Raw genomic sequence first — 16431 nt, 5'->3', positions numbered from 1 at the left:
TGAAGATTTTTGGCAACAACATTTCCCCTTTATAGATTGAAAGTATATTTGTATGTTATATACATTAAAAGTATATAGCCTATGTCCATTCAATAGTTCATGGAAGTATTGTGTAAAACTTTGAACTATATCAATTGAGAACATTTCGAGATGCTTGGTAACCTCCTTTCCCCTGTAAATGTTAGAGAAACATTTATATGTTATAATTGTGAATGAAGTACATAGTATATATCCAACTAAATGCTGATGAGAGTATCAGGTGCAAATGTGAAGTATATCAGACAAGAGCTTTTAGAGACTTTTAATAAAAACTATTCCTCTTTACATGTTATGTATGTCCAGTATCTGTCTGACCATTCATTAGAGTATCATGTGATAAACAATGACTTGTCCTTGTATAGTAATACAGATTAAAACTTGCGCCAACCCCCTCTTAAAATTTCTTTGATGTGTGGTCCTTAAGATGTATTGTGTTCAAACTTTAAAAAAGAGAATAGCAAATTTTTATGCAATACAAGGAGAATTTAGATAAAAGTCTTTAATCACAAGATTTGTTGAGTGCTAAATAGTTGTACCGTGTCTGCTTCTGCCCACTGTTACCCCTTATGTCGCTCCTCGCACCGGCCAGCAGCAGTGCCTTTGCTGCATATGCACACCCCCATCTGGCAGCCACATGGAGTGGAGTCTCCCCCGCATCGTGCTGGACATCTACACACGCTGATGCCGCCAGTAGCATCCATACAATGTGCTGCTCGCCACCTCTACATGCAGCCCAGTGCAGAGGCGTCATCCCATCCGAGTCCCTGACGTTGACACCTGCCCCGGCATCAATCAGGCACTTGACAGTTTCTTCGTGGCCATTCACCACTGCTTCATGCAGGGCAGTGTCGCCACTGGCGTCTGTCGCGTTGACTGGCGACCCCGCATCCAGGAGTGCCCGCACTTGGCCGGTCTGACCCTGTGACGCAGCAATGATCAGCCTCCCAGCCAGCATCTGCTTCTGCTCCTCAGTCAGGATCCTGTAAATCACATTATGATTTACATCAGTTTTAGTATAGCAGCAGTGACATGAACATGACCTCCACAACGTATCTAAAACACACACTCACACACACACACACACACACACACACTCACACACACACTCACACTCACACAGAGAGAGGGGGTTCGGAGATCCAAAATGTTACTCTGTGGAAACCTTGTTTGAAATCAGTCATATAGGTAGTCAAGTAATGGCTTGAGTGTCAGAGCTGACAACGAAATGAATGCACTTATCAGCAGGTCGAACTCGTTCAGTCTCTACTAATTCAGTTGTAGGGAGATGAGAAGCCAAGATAATGTGACAGTAGTGTACTGATATTGAGGATGCAAACTGCATTGGCACAAAGACGTCAAAGACACCTTATTTAATGATACATAAACAGAAAAAAATAATGAATAAATTCTAGTGTCCGATTTCACGCTCTGCTTTGACCTCAGAGTGAGCAGTCAGGACGACGTGGGGTTGGTTGCCCATAAAGCGTCCTGTGTAGTTAGTACAGATAGATTCCCTTCGTATTTGCTGTGTATTTGAGATAGGAGTTTTCTAGACACCAAAGCGTTTGCATTTGGTACCTGTAATAAATTGTTGTCTCAGCTGTGATAAGCAGAATGGGCGGGCATCACGTCACGACACGGTGACGTCAGCCCGTATTCACACTGCGAGTCACGTCATGTCACGTCAGTTCCATCTCAGAGCACAGTATCGCAATTGAGGAACTAACAACGACAAGGGTTATTAATGGCCAAAACAAATTTCATAACCTGTGTTCTACATCAGTTTTGTTTGATGAAGTGCTGAGCAGTGACACATTTCAGATCGTCGACCTGTCTGTGCTACGAGAAAGTGGGAGTCTGTTCTGTTATGGTAAAAACTAAATAATTTTTCGTTTTCAGATGTCTGACATTGCTCGTGTAAAAACATCCGAAAGAAAAAACAATGAAGTCGACATGCATCATTTGGAATTTGCCACAAAAACAAAGCATAATAATAACAATAAAGATTACGAAGATACAAAATCACAGTATCCGCTGTTATAAAACGGATGAGTGCGGTAAAAATAGGTTAATTTACAATGTTAGCAGACGATGATGCCATCAAAACTTTCTTCCCGAGAAACCTAGACTAGCCATGACGTGACATGACAGTCTGTTGACAACTTGTGTTAATTCCGCCGTTTGTAGTGCATTGTGGAATGTTTTGACGTGACGTGATGTACTTGACGGCCAACGTGAACTCACCTTAAGCTAACAGCGTCGTCCCGAGATCGTGTCACGGTTTCAGCTCAATGTTGACAACAGGCGCAGCACGCACTGCTCACTCCACAGATTTTTCTTCTCTCTGGCTTTGACCGACGTCATGTTTGAGTCGCAGACGCTACTTAGAGGTGACATCTGAAGGCAACGAGGCCTATTCCTAAAAAACGAATGTACCACAGAAAAAAAGATAATGCACACAAATACTATAAAATTGCATTGTAGCTCATGCAATTAATTACATAGCCACCAGTTACATCGCAAACGAATTGAGATAACAAGAAAGCAGGTAACAACAGAAAAAAAGCATACATGCATCAAATAAATTATCACAGTTTACGCGAGCAAGTGAAAGAACCATATGCCGCCTTAATTAAATCCACTAGAATATCACTGGCAGTAAACTCGTAATATTGTGGAATAGCGGTAATACTTAATAATAGGGACTGAATCTAAGGGGATATCGCGAAAAAGTGGGGGTTCTTGGCGGGTACAAACTAAAATCTAACGCAACAACCGCGAAATGAGATAAATAGTAGCGTGCAGGAGACGTATCGATACAGACTTCAGTCAGAAAAATACAAGGGAATTTTAAAATGCTTTCAAAGAAGTAATAACAGCGAACAAGCAGGTGGGCCTTCACTTCAGATATTCAACAGCCAAACTGATTATCAACAACAAACACAACTCTGTATTACAAGCAAAATACTTCAAAATCTTGTAAACTCCGAGGAACCAACACAACCACTAATTTCCAAACAGCCTCGAAAGGAAAACCCACCTTCAGAGCCACTATACCGCATTAGACTGAACAATACGGTCGGCCGAGGTGGCCGAGCGGTTCTCGGTGCTTCAGTCTGCAACCGCGCCACCGCTACGGTCGCAGGTTCGAATCCTGCCTCGGGCGTGGATGTGTGTGATGCCCTTAGGTTAGTTAGGCTTAAGTAGTTCTAAGTTCTAGGGGACTGATGACCTTAGAAGTTAAGTCCCATAGTGCTCAGAGCCATTTGAACCATTTGAACAATACGCTGGGCAGCCAGAAAACAACAGGGTGCCAGAAGAAGACGGGATATTGACTGAGGTGTGAAAACTAGGAGGGAGTGGGCAGCTGAAACCTTTTACGAGGTCACGAGATACTGCTGGGAGGAAGGAGGAATACCGGACGACTGGAAGCAAGCCACAATCCATCCGCCACGTAAGAAGGGAGACAGGACGGGCACACACACTTACCCAGCTCCATACTGAGGCCTCTGCTGAGTAAGACAGAAGACCAAGCAGAGGACACAACTGGCGAGTACCAAGCGGGATTGAGGGAAAGTAGTTTTTGCACGGGCCAAATTCTTAACTTGAAAACAGTCCCCACGATCACAAAAACGCAGAACCTGAACACAGTCGTTACATCCGCTGATTTAAAAAAAGCCAACGATTCTGTAGACAGACACTGGAACAAGCAGGTGTTGACAGAACCATTCAAACAGGCACTTACAGACACAACTTCTAAAGTTAAATTCCTAGGTGAAGTTTCTGAATGCTTCACAATTACAACAGGAGTCCGACAGGGCTATGGGCTCTCGCCGATTGCCTACAGTGTGACCTCAGACAAGGTCATGAGAGAGAGGTCAAGAACTACAAGAGAAAAACATCGAAGGAATCCATGTAGAACAAGAAGACCAAGATCTGACGTGGCATATGTTGTTTCTGCTGACGAAATTGCAATGATTTCTAATGAGAAAATAGATGCAAAGGTAATGATAGAAAAACTGTACAAAATTGTAGCTAAAACCGGACTAAAAGTATCAAAGGCTGAAATGCAATATATTGAACGTATACACAATAGAGAAAAATATTTACGAACACACATCAAAAAAGTTGATAAGTTTAAGTACCTGGGAGAAGGATACAATGAAATGGGTTAGATAAAACTACAAATAAAGATAGATCGAAGAAAATGGAATTAGGAAAGAAACGCACCCAAAACCGATATAATAAAACATCACTATCATTCCAGGCAAAAATTAAACACTACTTTACAGTACTTAAACCGAATGCACTGTGGGGATTTGAGTGCCTAACACTGAGAACAAGAGGTGGACAAGAAGAGCTGCAAAAGCAGAAAAGCTTCAGGGCCTCAAAAGAACAAAACTAACAACCTCACGAAGAGGAGAAATGAAGAGCTGTGCAGAACCACAGAAAAAAATCACAGACACAATAAGGAAGAGAGATTAAAGTTTTACACTCATATTTACAGAATGAGTGACAACAGGCTAAAGAATACCATTTTTAATTTCATTTCCAAACTAGAAAACACCACGAGATGGCGGGAAGAGACAAGAAATGATTTGAGGAAACGAAATGTCACAGAAGACACCAGATAGGACAGGGAAAATTTCAGGCTACTGATCAATACTGGAATATTTCTCATCCATCAACAAAACTCACAGCCTATGAGGTGTGATGTCAAATGAACAGATAACCAATGCATAAAGAAGTTCTGCGAAGCAGAAAAATAATGCCCCATTGTCTTAGGTTCTAAGCAGTCTATAAATTGCCAAATTCGGTAATAAAAAATAGGAAACTTAAGGACGAGATAAGCAGGAAATAAAGAAAAATCCACACACAATTCCTAAAACAAAAAGTAATACAAAGGCAACGAAAAATCAACGGAAAAGTGACAAATGTTGGAATTGGTGACTAGAATTGAGCTACACATTTCAATTCTGGATATCGAGTCCTAGGTTCATTATTTTCTGCAGTAGGCTCGTGCAGTTCCTTATTACAGGATTACTATTGTTGGTGTTGCCTTCTGTACTACTGCGGCAAATAAGAAATCTTGGAATCGAAAAATAAACTTGACCTAAATAGCTCAAGTACAGAGACGAAAACAAAAAACAATATTAAAAGTAGCAACAATACACACTTAATGAAATGTCAGCAAAATTTACGAACCGTTGATTGGAGGACTATAATTGAACTATATAGCTGTCGTCTTACGTTCCTCCATAACCTCGCCTCATAACTCGTTCCATTTTCAGAAAAATACAGCAAAATATTCGTGATAATCAAGATTATACATATGGTTGATTGCTAATAGTTCCATTCGCACAATTTTAAGTTGTCCTCTTAGATTGCTGCGGAACCTCGCGTCCCGAAATCATGCCTTATTGAGAAAAACATAGCCAAATACTTTACGAGAACCAATGTTACAAATGCGATTGCTGCTCGCTCGATTCACTAGCAGACAATTAAGCTCTGCCATTAGGTTACTGGCTAACCACATTCGCGAAAATCGTGACATATTTACCATAAACAGCATGGTTTGCGTCGTTACAAAGACGACAACAGATAACACTTAATGACAGGACAGTTCCATCTTTCGCATTGTAAACCCATGACGTCACACACGACGTCACTTTTGAAAGCTGACGCGTGGAACAGGACACTAGAATTGAACCAAAACAGTACTTACTGCCTGAAAGTCATCTATAATGCTGCAGAAATGTTTGTAAAAATAAATTATCTCTTACGATTGATCCATGGAGGACGTGTGTTTCAAGAAACAGCGACAATGTACATATGTACATACCTTGTCGAGCGTTATCCAAATGAGCGAATGAAGAAACCACTTGGCGAGGCAGCTTTGTAGGAGCGTTTATAATTTGCAGACTCCCGATCTTCATGTAATTGAAAGATACATACAATTACTGTTTCTGCTACACAAACTGCCTTACACAGTTTAGAATCAACAATCATCTCGACTAGTTTGCAAAAGTATATTACTCTAATCACAAGTTCTGTGTCGCAGATCTCCACGTTTATTAAACATACAAGAATCGACAATTAATGTTATGCATCAGCATCGGTGCGCGTGCTTTGGCAGAAACCAGACGCTGGTTGGTGTCTCACCAGATGTCTTACTGCTGCCGCTGCTCCGTGCTGTTGCCGCGTTTCTCTGTTTTTTAAGGCTTATCTGGGAATGGGGACAGGAACAGCCGTCTTGCTCGCCTTTCCACTCCACTCAAACCGTTGCTAGGCTACGGCATGGGCCAAGAGGAGAGGCATGTATTGTTGACAACTGCGACACGTCACGATTTGTCTTGTTTACTATAGAGTAAAAGAGTAAAGGTCATTTTCGAAGGGGCCTTACTCCAAATTTTGATAAAATGAGTTACGAAAGGCAACATATCATATAGACATAGATACATATTTTTACGTGAAATGGGCTTTGCGACTCAGAGTGACGTCATTTACAAAAGGCCTTACTCCTGGAGTAGCGCCCTTTCAATGGTGAGCATATTCGCATGCCATCTATCGAGTACTTAATGTACTATATCTTACGGTTCGCCTTTCGTAGCTTAATAGTTGTTATTTCTGAACATGTGTTGTGAAATGTAAAACGAATTCAAGTATTGAGTTGGAACATAGTGAAAATACAAAGAACAGAAAAAAAGACAGACCTAATGTTGGAAGTTATCAACATAATGTTATAAAAATAGCAATAGTGAACTGTCTTGAATGTACTATCCGTTTGAACCATGTTTCTTTGTGCACTTTGAACATAGTACTTTACGGTCACGTGTTGTGGCTTCCAAGCACGTAGAAGGATTGCACAATGATACATTCGAAGCTTTATTTCCAGGAGGGTCTGTTGTTTTTAATTTTCATAATATTTGCACTGGACAGTTAGCTGTTAACAGGAAAAAACATAGACATTCAACATTTGCTTGATCGATGATAATGATCGATTAATCCATTTTATAAACTTTGATTAGAGTTATACAACTGAGAAAATGAATGGGTAAAAACCTGAAACGATTTAAAACACTACTAAAACGTAACTTGACTATGGATATGAGTTACTTATTCAAGAAAAGGACGTTACTCCAAGATTTTGGACTCATTATGGATTGCAAATCTTAATAACTGCAATAATGGCAAACTATCCATTTCGTCCTGTTCTTTAAACAGCGGAGAGCCCGTCCTGTTACATTCAACATACTCACTGGCAGAATGTTTTCGTTCGCTCCTGAAAACTTACGATTTTGTAGTAATGCCTTTTCATGGATAAAAACACTGAAATCGCTCGGTCAAGGCGAATCCTTCACCACGTTCAAGTTATGGAAGTCGGTTATGCATTTCTGGTTTGTTGCACACGCCTAGGCTGAGGAGCAAGTCTGTACGGTGATGGAACGAGTCTCTACATCAAACTAACGTCTGAAACCTTAAGAACAGATAAAATTCCCACGAATAGTACCCAGATGTCAAACCGCTAATTAGTTAACAGTACAACACATGAATTTGCTTAATTTTTATACAAGGAGTCACGTCAGTGTGCAAGGAGTGAGTCATGAAAATTCTTCAGATTAGACTTGAAAGTGCGTGAATTCCTGCTGAGATTTGTTTACTCTTGCGGTAGTTTACTGAAAATGGAGAATACTGCACGCCCGAGTCAAGGAGATGCGGTCGAAATGCAGGGTGGATTTCTGTCTTGTATCAGCTGAGTCAAAGCTGCTCATCCTCGGGGAAAAACCACGCGCTGTTAACAACAGACGAAGTGGAAATATACATTTAGAGGGCCGCGTCGGAGCTCCCAGACTCTCGAACAGGGGTCAAATGGTTCAAATGGCTCTGAGCACTATGGGACTTAACTGCTGAGGTCATCAGTCCCCTAGAACTTAGAACTACTTAAACCTAACTAACCTAAGGACATCACACACATCCATGCCCGAGGCAGGATTCGAACCTGCGACCGAAGCGGTCGCGCGGTTCCAGACTGTAGCGCCTAGAACCGCTCGGCCACCCGGCCGGTGAACAGGGGTCGACCACAGTTTCGTGAACTTACGCCACATTTTGCGCGAACTGCCGTTTTCTGAGCCAAGAAGAGCCTTTGAGAATGGAAAAAAACTACACCAGAATATAACGTTGTTAGTCATAAGCTGATCAGAGTAAGCAATGTAGATTAATTCTCGTGTTGGGCTATCACTTATTTCAGATACTCTTCCAGTGATAAATACACCAGTGTTAAGTTTTAGAACAAGATACTGAACGTGCGCTGTCTATGTCAGTTTGCCACCTATGAATCTGAATTGTTCGGACTGAGTTGGTTGGTTGGTTGTTTTGGGGAAGGAGAGCAGACAGCGTGGTCATCGGTCTCATCGGATTAGGGAAGGAAGTCGGCCGTGCCCTTTCAGAGGAACCATCCCGGCATTTGCCTGGAATGATTTAGGGAAATCACGGAAAACCTAAATCAGGATGGCCGGACGCGGGATTGAACCGTCGTCCTCCCGAATGCGAGTCCAGTGTCTAACCACTGCGCCAGTTCGCTCGGTCGGACTGAGTAATGATATGCATATTACATCTGATCAATATGTCAGTGTTAGTTCAGTTGTCCTCCAGAAACCGTAAAATTTGAGTCTTATTTTGATTTAGCATCAGTTTCTTCTCTACAGCCAATGAACTTACGCCATCAACTGCCCTCTTTGGTACAGTGCTTATGTTGCACTCAGTATCCTTCACCACCAAAAAATCACTCAGAAAGCAGGGGTATCTCAGAATTTGTTGTAATATCCAGACCTACATTAATACTCCGCAAGCCACCTGATGGTGTGTGGCGGAGGGTATTTCTGGTACCACTAACTGATGTCCCCTTCCCCGTTCCACTCGTAAATGGCGCGTGGTAAGAGTGATTGTCATTAAGCCTCTGTGTTGGCTCTAGTTTCCAGAATTTTCCCGTCGTGCTCATTTCGCGATATGTATGTGGAAATACGTAATATGTTGACCGACTCTTCCTGGTAAATCCTCTTTCCAAATTTCGGCAGTAAACCACCCGTGATGCATAACGCCTCCCTTGTACCCACCGCCACTGGAGCCTGTTGCGCATCTCTGTACCGCTCTCTCGCCGACTTAGCTGTCCCGTGGCGAAACGCGCCGCTCTTCGTTGGATCTTCTGTCAGTCCTACCTGGTAAGGGTCCAAGGTGCAAGAGTCGGTCGAACAAGAGTGGGTTCCTTATCTGCGTTCACTCTTTGCCGCTACTGTCGTTGCTCGTGACGAATACATACAAGTCCTTTTCGGACCTGTTTTCTTACGGACGGCTTAAAAGGTCACTTGTCCACTATTGTCACTGTGTTAGATAATTAATCCACTTACCGCTATTATTCCCTAATGATTCACGCACCTTATGAACCCCCCCCCCCTCCACCCAATTGCAATCAATTCCGAAACGAAGAAAGCCACATACGCAAAAACAAAAACCGCAATATCCGTGTAGGAATCGAACACGGAGTCATCGCTCATGAACCAGGTATCTTGGTCACTCGCTTAACGCCGCTTTCGCTGGAGCATGTTTACCTTCATGCGTGTAAAAACGGCAGTCGTAAAAGTTTCTTTCCTTGATTTTTCGAGAAATACACGTTTTAGGACAGCATATATAATGATCAAAAATGTTCAGTTTACAATTATCTGCCGATCCAGTTCACTTTGAGTCCTTTAGTGTCATGTACTTTAAGAGCGATTTTCTCAAAATATTGGAGGCAATGAGCCAAAATATCTTACAGTCCTTACTTTCTGTACGTACACAAGGGACCTGTCAAAAATGAACCGGTTGGCTGTGCCTGACGTTCTTCCCTTGTATCTGATTGTCGTTGTTTTCTGTTCAGCGATCAGTTACCTCTGTACCTACCACTTCGATGTTCGCGCGATGATTGAAAGGTGGGCTCGTGTTCTGATCTTCCGCAGTGAAATCATTTGGGAAGACCGAATTCAGTATTTTGGCCTTCTCTCTGTTTTCTGCCTTTTCGGTGCCAGTTTGGTCTCTGAGTGACTGAATAACTGATTTCGAACCGATTAGTGATTGTACGGAGGACCAAAACTTATAAGCACTTTTATTCAAGTCGGTTGATAAAATTTTACTGTCAAGGTCATTAAACGCCTAATTGCCCTGCTGATGCTCATTTTCGCTTCATTCAGTTTCCGTTTGTCAGCAAGATTTTGACTTCTCTTGAGTACTTGATGAAAGTCTCTTTGCTTACGTAGCAATTTCCTAATGCGTCTATTAAACGACGGTGGGTCTTTCCCATCCCTTAACACCTTGCTCAGAACATACTTGTCTAAGCCATATTGAAGGACGGTTTTGATTTTTTTCCATTTGTGCTCCACATCTTCGTTCTCAGAACTAATGTTTGATTACACACACATTCTACAGTGTGTATCTTCTCGTTCTTGCTAAGACCTTTCTTGACTTTCCTTGAGATATCCGTAGTCATAGTTGCTGTCATAGCATTATGATCACTGACACCTTCCGCTCCGTTATCACATCGAAGAATTTTGTGACTAGGAGGTTTAAGACGTTAGCTTCACGATTTAGTTGCCTAATTAGCTGCTCGAAATAACGTTCGGATAAGACATTCAAAATAATATCAACAAATGCCTGTCTCTGCTACAGTTTTGATTACCATAAATAGGCCAGTGTATTGTAGTATGCGTTACTGTACTGCGTTTAAAGTTAAAGCGACTGGTTGAAAAAGTTAACAACACTGACTTTGCTGTGGTCATAGAAAACTACACTCCTGGAAACTGAAATAAGAACACCGTGAATTCATTGTCCCAGGAAGAGGAAACTTTATTGACACATTCCTGGGGTCAGATACATCACATGATCACACTGACAGAACCACAGGCACATAGACACAGCCAACAGAGCATGCACAATGTCGGCACTAGTACAGTGTATATCCACCTTTCGCAGCAATGCAGGCTGCCATTCTCCCATGGAGACGATCGTAGAGATGCTGGATGTAGTCCTGTGGAACGGCTTGCCATGCCATTTCCACCTGGCGCCTCAGTTGGACCAGCGTTCGTGCTGGACGTGCAGACCGCGTGAGACGACGCTTCATCCAGTCCCAAATATGCTCAATGGGGGACAGATCCGGAGATCTTGCTGGCCAGGGTAGTTGACTTACACCTTCTAGAGCACGTTGGGTGGCACGGGATACATGCGGACGTGCATTGTCCTGTTGGAACAGCAAGTTCCCTTGCCGGTCTAGGAATGGTAGAACGATGGGTTCGATGACGGTTTGGATGTACCGTGCACTATTCAGTGTCCCCTCGACGATCACCAGTGGTGTACGGCCAGTGTAGGAGATCGCTCCCCACACCATGATGCCGGGTGTTGGCCCTGTGTGCCTCGGTCGTATGCAGTCCTGATTGTGGCGCTCACCTGCACGGCGCCAAACACGCATACGACCATCATTGGCACCAAGGCAGAAGCGACTCTCATCGCTGAAGACGACACGTCTCCATTCGTCCCTCCATTCACGCCTGTCGCGACACCACTGGAGGCGGGCTGCACGATGTTGGGGCGTGAGCGGAAGACGGCCTAACGGTGTGCGGGACCGTAGCCCAGCTTCATGGAGAAGGTTGCGAATGGTCCTCGCCGATACCCCAGGAGCAACAGTGTCCCTAATTTGCTGGGAAGTGGCGGTGCGGTCCCCTACGGCACTGCGTAGGATCCTACGGTCTTGGCATGCATCCGTGCGTCGCTGCGGTCCGGTCCCAGGTCGACGGGCACGTGCACCTTCCGCCGACCACTGGCGACAACATCGATGTACTGTGGAGACCTCACGCCCCACGTGTTGAGCAATTCGGCGGTACGTCCACCCGGCCTCCCGCATGCCCTCTATACGCCCTCGCTCAAAGTCCGTCAACTGCACATACGGTTCACGTCCACGCTGTCGCGGCATGCTACCAGTGTTAAAAACTGCGATGGAGCTCCGTATGCCACGGCAAACTGGCTGACACTGACGGCGGCGGTGCACAAATGCTGCGCAGCTAGCGCCATTCGACGGCCAACACCGCGGTTCCTGGCGTGTCCGCTGTGCCGTGCGTGTGATCATTGCTTGTACAGCCCTCTCGCAGTGTCCGGAGCAAGTATGGTGGGTCTGACACACCGGTGTCAATGTGTTCTTTTTTCCATTTCCAGGAGTGTAGTTAAGGCTCACCGGCCACTGGACCATCTTCTGCTTCCGTGCGGAGGCACAAACAGTGCCCGAACTCTTACGGGAATCGTCAACGCGCCCCGAGTAATGAGTATAATGGGTGGGGGCACTACGAATGTAGAGCGGGACACTACGGTGAGAACGTGGGTTTCGCGGGAGGCGTGCCACAGATAAATCCCTGCAGTCGCACTATCCTCTGTTTTCAAAAATGGTCTCTGCAATGCAGCTGTCCTTGACGAAGAGAACTCATCAGTCTTTGTGTAAGATAAGAGGAGACATTAACAAACAGTGGAGAGGACGGATTCCTGACAGACGCCAGTGAAATCATGATGTGGTGGAGGGGAGATTGGAAGTAGAAGAATGATCAAAGTCTCGTGCACGGCCATTGAAGTGTTCATAGCAGATTTGTTAAGCGATCAGGATTACGATCGTTGTGGAAAGAAGTGAGACATGGGCGCTGCTGCAAACACATTTCACCAAACAGTATCAGGCGTTTAGACATTGCGACAAAACTTCTCAGAGAGTGAACACACAGTCACACCGCTGTGCACAGAGATAGGGGGTGTCTTGTCACCGGCCACTGTTTGCCGTGGCCCTTGGCCCTAAGCGAGAGGCTGGCTGTGACTGTAAGCACATTTCCAGGATCGATATAGCAGAGTTTGCGTGATAAGACAGAACTTCTATTGACAGATCGGCTTGCAGAGACTGCCCTACGTACTACGTAGTAGCAGTCCTTCTGTTTGACGTTCACAGAAACGGACTGAGTACCAGATACGCTTCCCTACGTAAGTAAATTACTGGGAAATCGGAGATTCGAATACTAGAGAACAATTTTATCGTCGCAAATGCACCACAGATGTGTTTGTCCCATATTGGGCAATGTCGTCAGGAGAGTATGTACACTCCTGGAAATGGAAAAAAGAACACATTGACACCGGTGTGTCAGACCCACCATACTTGCTCCGGACACCGCGAGAGGGCTGTACAAGCAATGATCACACGCACGGCACAGCAGACACACCAGGAACCGAGGTGTTGGCCGTCGAATGGCGCTAGCTGCGCAGCATTTGTGCACCGCCGCCGTCAGTGTCAGCCAGTTTGCCGTGGCATACGGAGCTCCATCGCAGTCTTTAACACTGGTAGCATGCCGTGACAGCGTGGACGTGAACCGTATGTGCAGTTGACGGACTTTGAGCGAGAGCGTACAGTGGGCATGCGGGAGGCCGGGTGGACGTACCGCCGAATTGCTCAACACGTGGGGCGTGAGGTCTCCACAGTACATCGATGTTGTCGCCAGTGGTCGGCGGAAGGTGCACGTGCCCGTCGACCTGGGACCGGACCGCAGCGACGCACGGATGCACGCCAAGACCGTAGGATCCTACGCAGTGCCGTAGGGGACCGCACCGCCACTTCCCAGCAAATTAGGGACACTGTTGCTGCTGGGTTATCGGCGAGGACCATTCGCAACCGTCTCCATGAAGCTGGGCTACGGTCCCGCACACCGTTAGGCCGTCTTCCGCTCACGCCCCAACATCGTGCAGCCCGCCTCCAGTGGTGTCGCGACAGGCGTGAATGGAGGGACGAATGGAGACGTGTCGTCTTCAGCGATGAGAGTCGCTTCTGCCTTGGTGCCAATGATGGTCGTATGCGTGTTTGGCGCCGTGCAGGTGAGCGCCACAATCAGGACTGCATACGACCGAGGCACACAGGGCCAACACCCGGCATCATGGTGTGGGGAGCGATCTCCTACACTGGCCGTACACCACTGGTGATCGTCGAGGGGACACTGAATAGTGCACGGTACATCCAAACCGTCATCGAACCCATCGTTCTACCATTCCTAGACCGGCAAGGGAACTTGCTGTTCCAACAGGACAATGCACGTCCGCATGTATCCCGTGCCACCCAACGTGCTCTAGAAGGTGTAAGTCAACTACCCTGGCCAGCAAGATCTCCGGATCTGTCCCCCATTGAGCATGTTTGGGACTGGATGAAGCGTCGTCTCACGCGGTCTGCACGTCCAGCACGAACGCTGGTCCAACTGAGGCGCCAGGTGGAAATGGCATGGCAAGCCGTTCCACAGGACTACATCCAGCATCTCTACGATCGTCTCCATGGGAGAATGGCAGCCTGCATTGCTGCGAAAGGTGGATATACACTGTACTAGTGCCGACATTGTGCATGCTCTGTTGCCTGTGTCTATGTGCCTGTGGTTCTGTCAGTGTGATCATGTGATGTATCTGACCCCAGGAATGTGTCAATAAAGTTTCCCCTTCCTGGGACAATGAATTCACGGTGTTCTTATTTCAATTTCCAGGAGTGTAGATACACAAATCTCGCCAATGTGTGGTACAGCTTTGCGATGCCCACTGTTGAAACACGAAGCATAGCACGTCTAATAAGAGGAAATATAAATGACAGCTTTGGTTTTCGTGGTCATCAAAAAAATTGCGGGGTTGTTTTGATATATAGCAAGAATGTGAAACCGACTACGGTAGAATTTCGAGATGTACGACGCTACAGGAATAATATCAGCATGTGGCCAACAGAGATCACGTGATCCGTTAGTCGAGGCGAACACAAAGCCATGAGGAGTATATGTTTTGCGTTTGTAGCCAGGTGAGTTAAACACGATCGGACAGGTATCTACCATTTACACGCTTTCAAAGTGTGTTAATATCTATACTAAAAGAAAGAGTCGTATTGAATTGGGAAAAAATAATCTGTCCAGAAAAGCGTGATCTTTTTAGTGTACTTAATGTAATATTCTCGTGAGAAGCTAAAAGGCCCTGCTCACTTGATTCCAGGGCTAGCATATGTGGCAGTGCAGAACTGTTCGTAATGAATAAGACGCGAGTCTGGATGTTAGGACGTCACCATAGGGTATCAGCAAGAGACGCCTGCCGTTGCCTTTAGTTAATGAAGTACTATCCAAAAATAAATAAATAAATAAAATAAAAATAAACTACACAGATACTCACTAAACTCTTGATAGTACGAGAGAAAATAATAAAAACTTTTTCTTTTCACGTCGGAATGGAAAATGCCATAATAAGGACAACGTATCAAGCAGTCAGCTCCTAGAAAACGAGTAAGGCCAGAATAATTATATGTAGGTGACAGAGTTGGAAACGATTACATACAAACGGCTGAGATGTTTTTAGAGTGTACCGAAGCTAGCGCCAGACGAAAAGTAAGCCCTCGAAATTCCTTAACGTCCTACAACGACGGAGCTGCTCGGGTGCTGAATGTATTGTCTTAAGGTGGCCAATAATAGACCAAGCTCTGTCGGTTCCAGAACACTTGCAAACTATAATAACCAGTTTTCTAGGCTAGCAAATTCGTCTCAGATGCTGGTTTGACGGCGGTGAGTTTTCTGCACTGCTAATGGTGCATTTGCTTGCCGAGGGCCAAAAAAACACATGGGGAAACAGTGAAGATATTACGAAACTTGAATATGTTTAGGGCGACAATGCGAGAAAACAGTAATAAATGTAAATATTCGCTGCAGTGTTTTAGGCAAAATTAATTACGTTATTTATTCAGGTACAACCAAGCGACATCAGTTCCGTGAACAGACAGACCGCAGAGATGACAATGTGCGGCGGCGACTTCTACCGCCACGCCGGCTGTTGTCTTTTAGCGTCGAGGAGCTACAAAGGATCTCCGAGACCTGATGACGTTTCAAGCATGGTGGAAGCAGCGTCGCAGACATCGTCACCTTGTTTACCGTTTTAATTAGTTTGACGGGGGAGGGAACCAAACAGCCAGGCCATCGCATTAGGGAAGGACGGGGAAGGAAGTCGGCAGTGCCCTTTCAAAGAAACCATCTCGGCATTGACCTGAAGCGATGCAGGGAAATACGGGAAACCTAAATGAGGATGGCCGCATGCGGGTTTTAACCGTGGTCCTCCAGAATGCGAGTCCAGTGTGCTAACCGGTGCATCACCTCGTTCGGTCTACCGTTTTAAGCACATTCATTTTATCGAGGAATGAGTGCGGAGCTCTTGAGATTGCGGGCAGCACGTCATGTGTAACGGTGCCGGATGACAAAACATCGCTCCAACAACACTGCTCACGTTTGCTTTTTTTCACATACGTCACTGAATGACTTGTAGAAGAGACGTCCGCCTATGTTAATC

The 16431-nt window shown here is 45.2% G+C and overlaps 2 protein-coding genes across 2 annotated transcripts in view; one reads left to right on the top strand and one right to left on the bottom strand.

Annotated features, from left to right (window-relative positions):
• LOC126439769 (ankyrin-1-like) overlaps positions 1-16431 on the top strand; it is a 434210-nt gene that overhangs the window by 97738 nt on the left and 320041 nt on the right. The gene's annotated exons all lie outside the window — the stretch shown is intronic.
• LOC126439772 (serine/threonine-protein phosphatase 6 regulatory ankyrin repeat subunit B-like) lies at positions 539-1220 on the bottom strand. Its single transcript, XM_050090595.1, has 2 exons — positions 1156-1220; positions 539-1019 (listed from the first exon to the last, which is right to left on the bottom strand). The coding sequence occupies exons 1-2, from the start codon at positions 1218-1220 to the stop codon at positions 539-541; spliced, it is 546 nt and encodes a 181-aa protein (XP_049946552.1).

The sequence above is a fragment of the Schistocerca serialis genome, unplaced genomic scaffold (genome assembly GCF_023864345.2).
Source record: "Schistocerca serialis cubense isolate TAMUIC-IGC-003099 unplaced genomic scaffold, iqSchSeri2.2 HiC_scaffold_1343, whole genome shotgun sequence".
In the NCBI taxonomy this organism is placed as follows: Eukaryota; Metazoa; Arthropoda; class Insecta; order Orthoptera; family Acrididae; genus Schistocerca; species Schistocerca serialis.
Note: the sequence above shows the minus strand (reverse complement) of the source record. Positions and strands in the feature narration are given on the sequence as shown.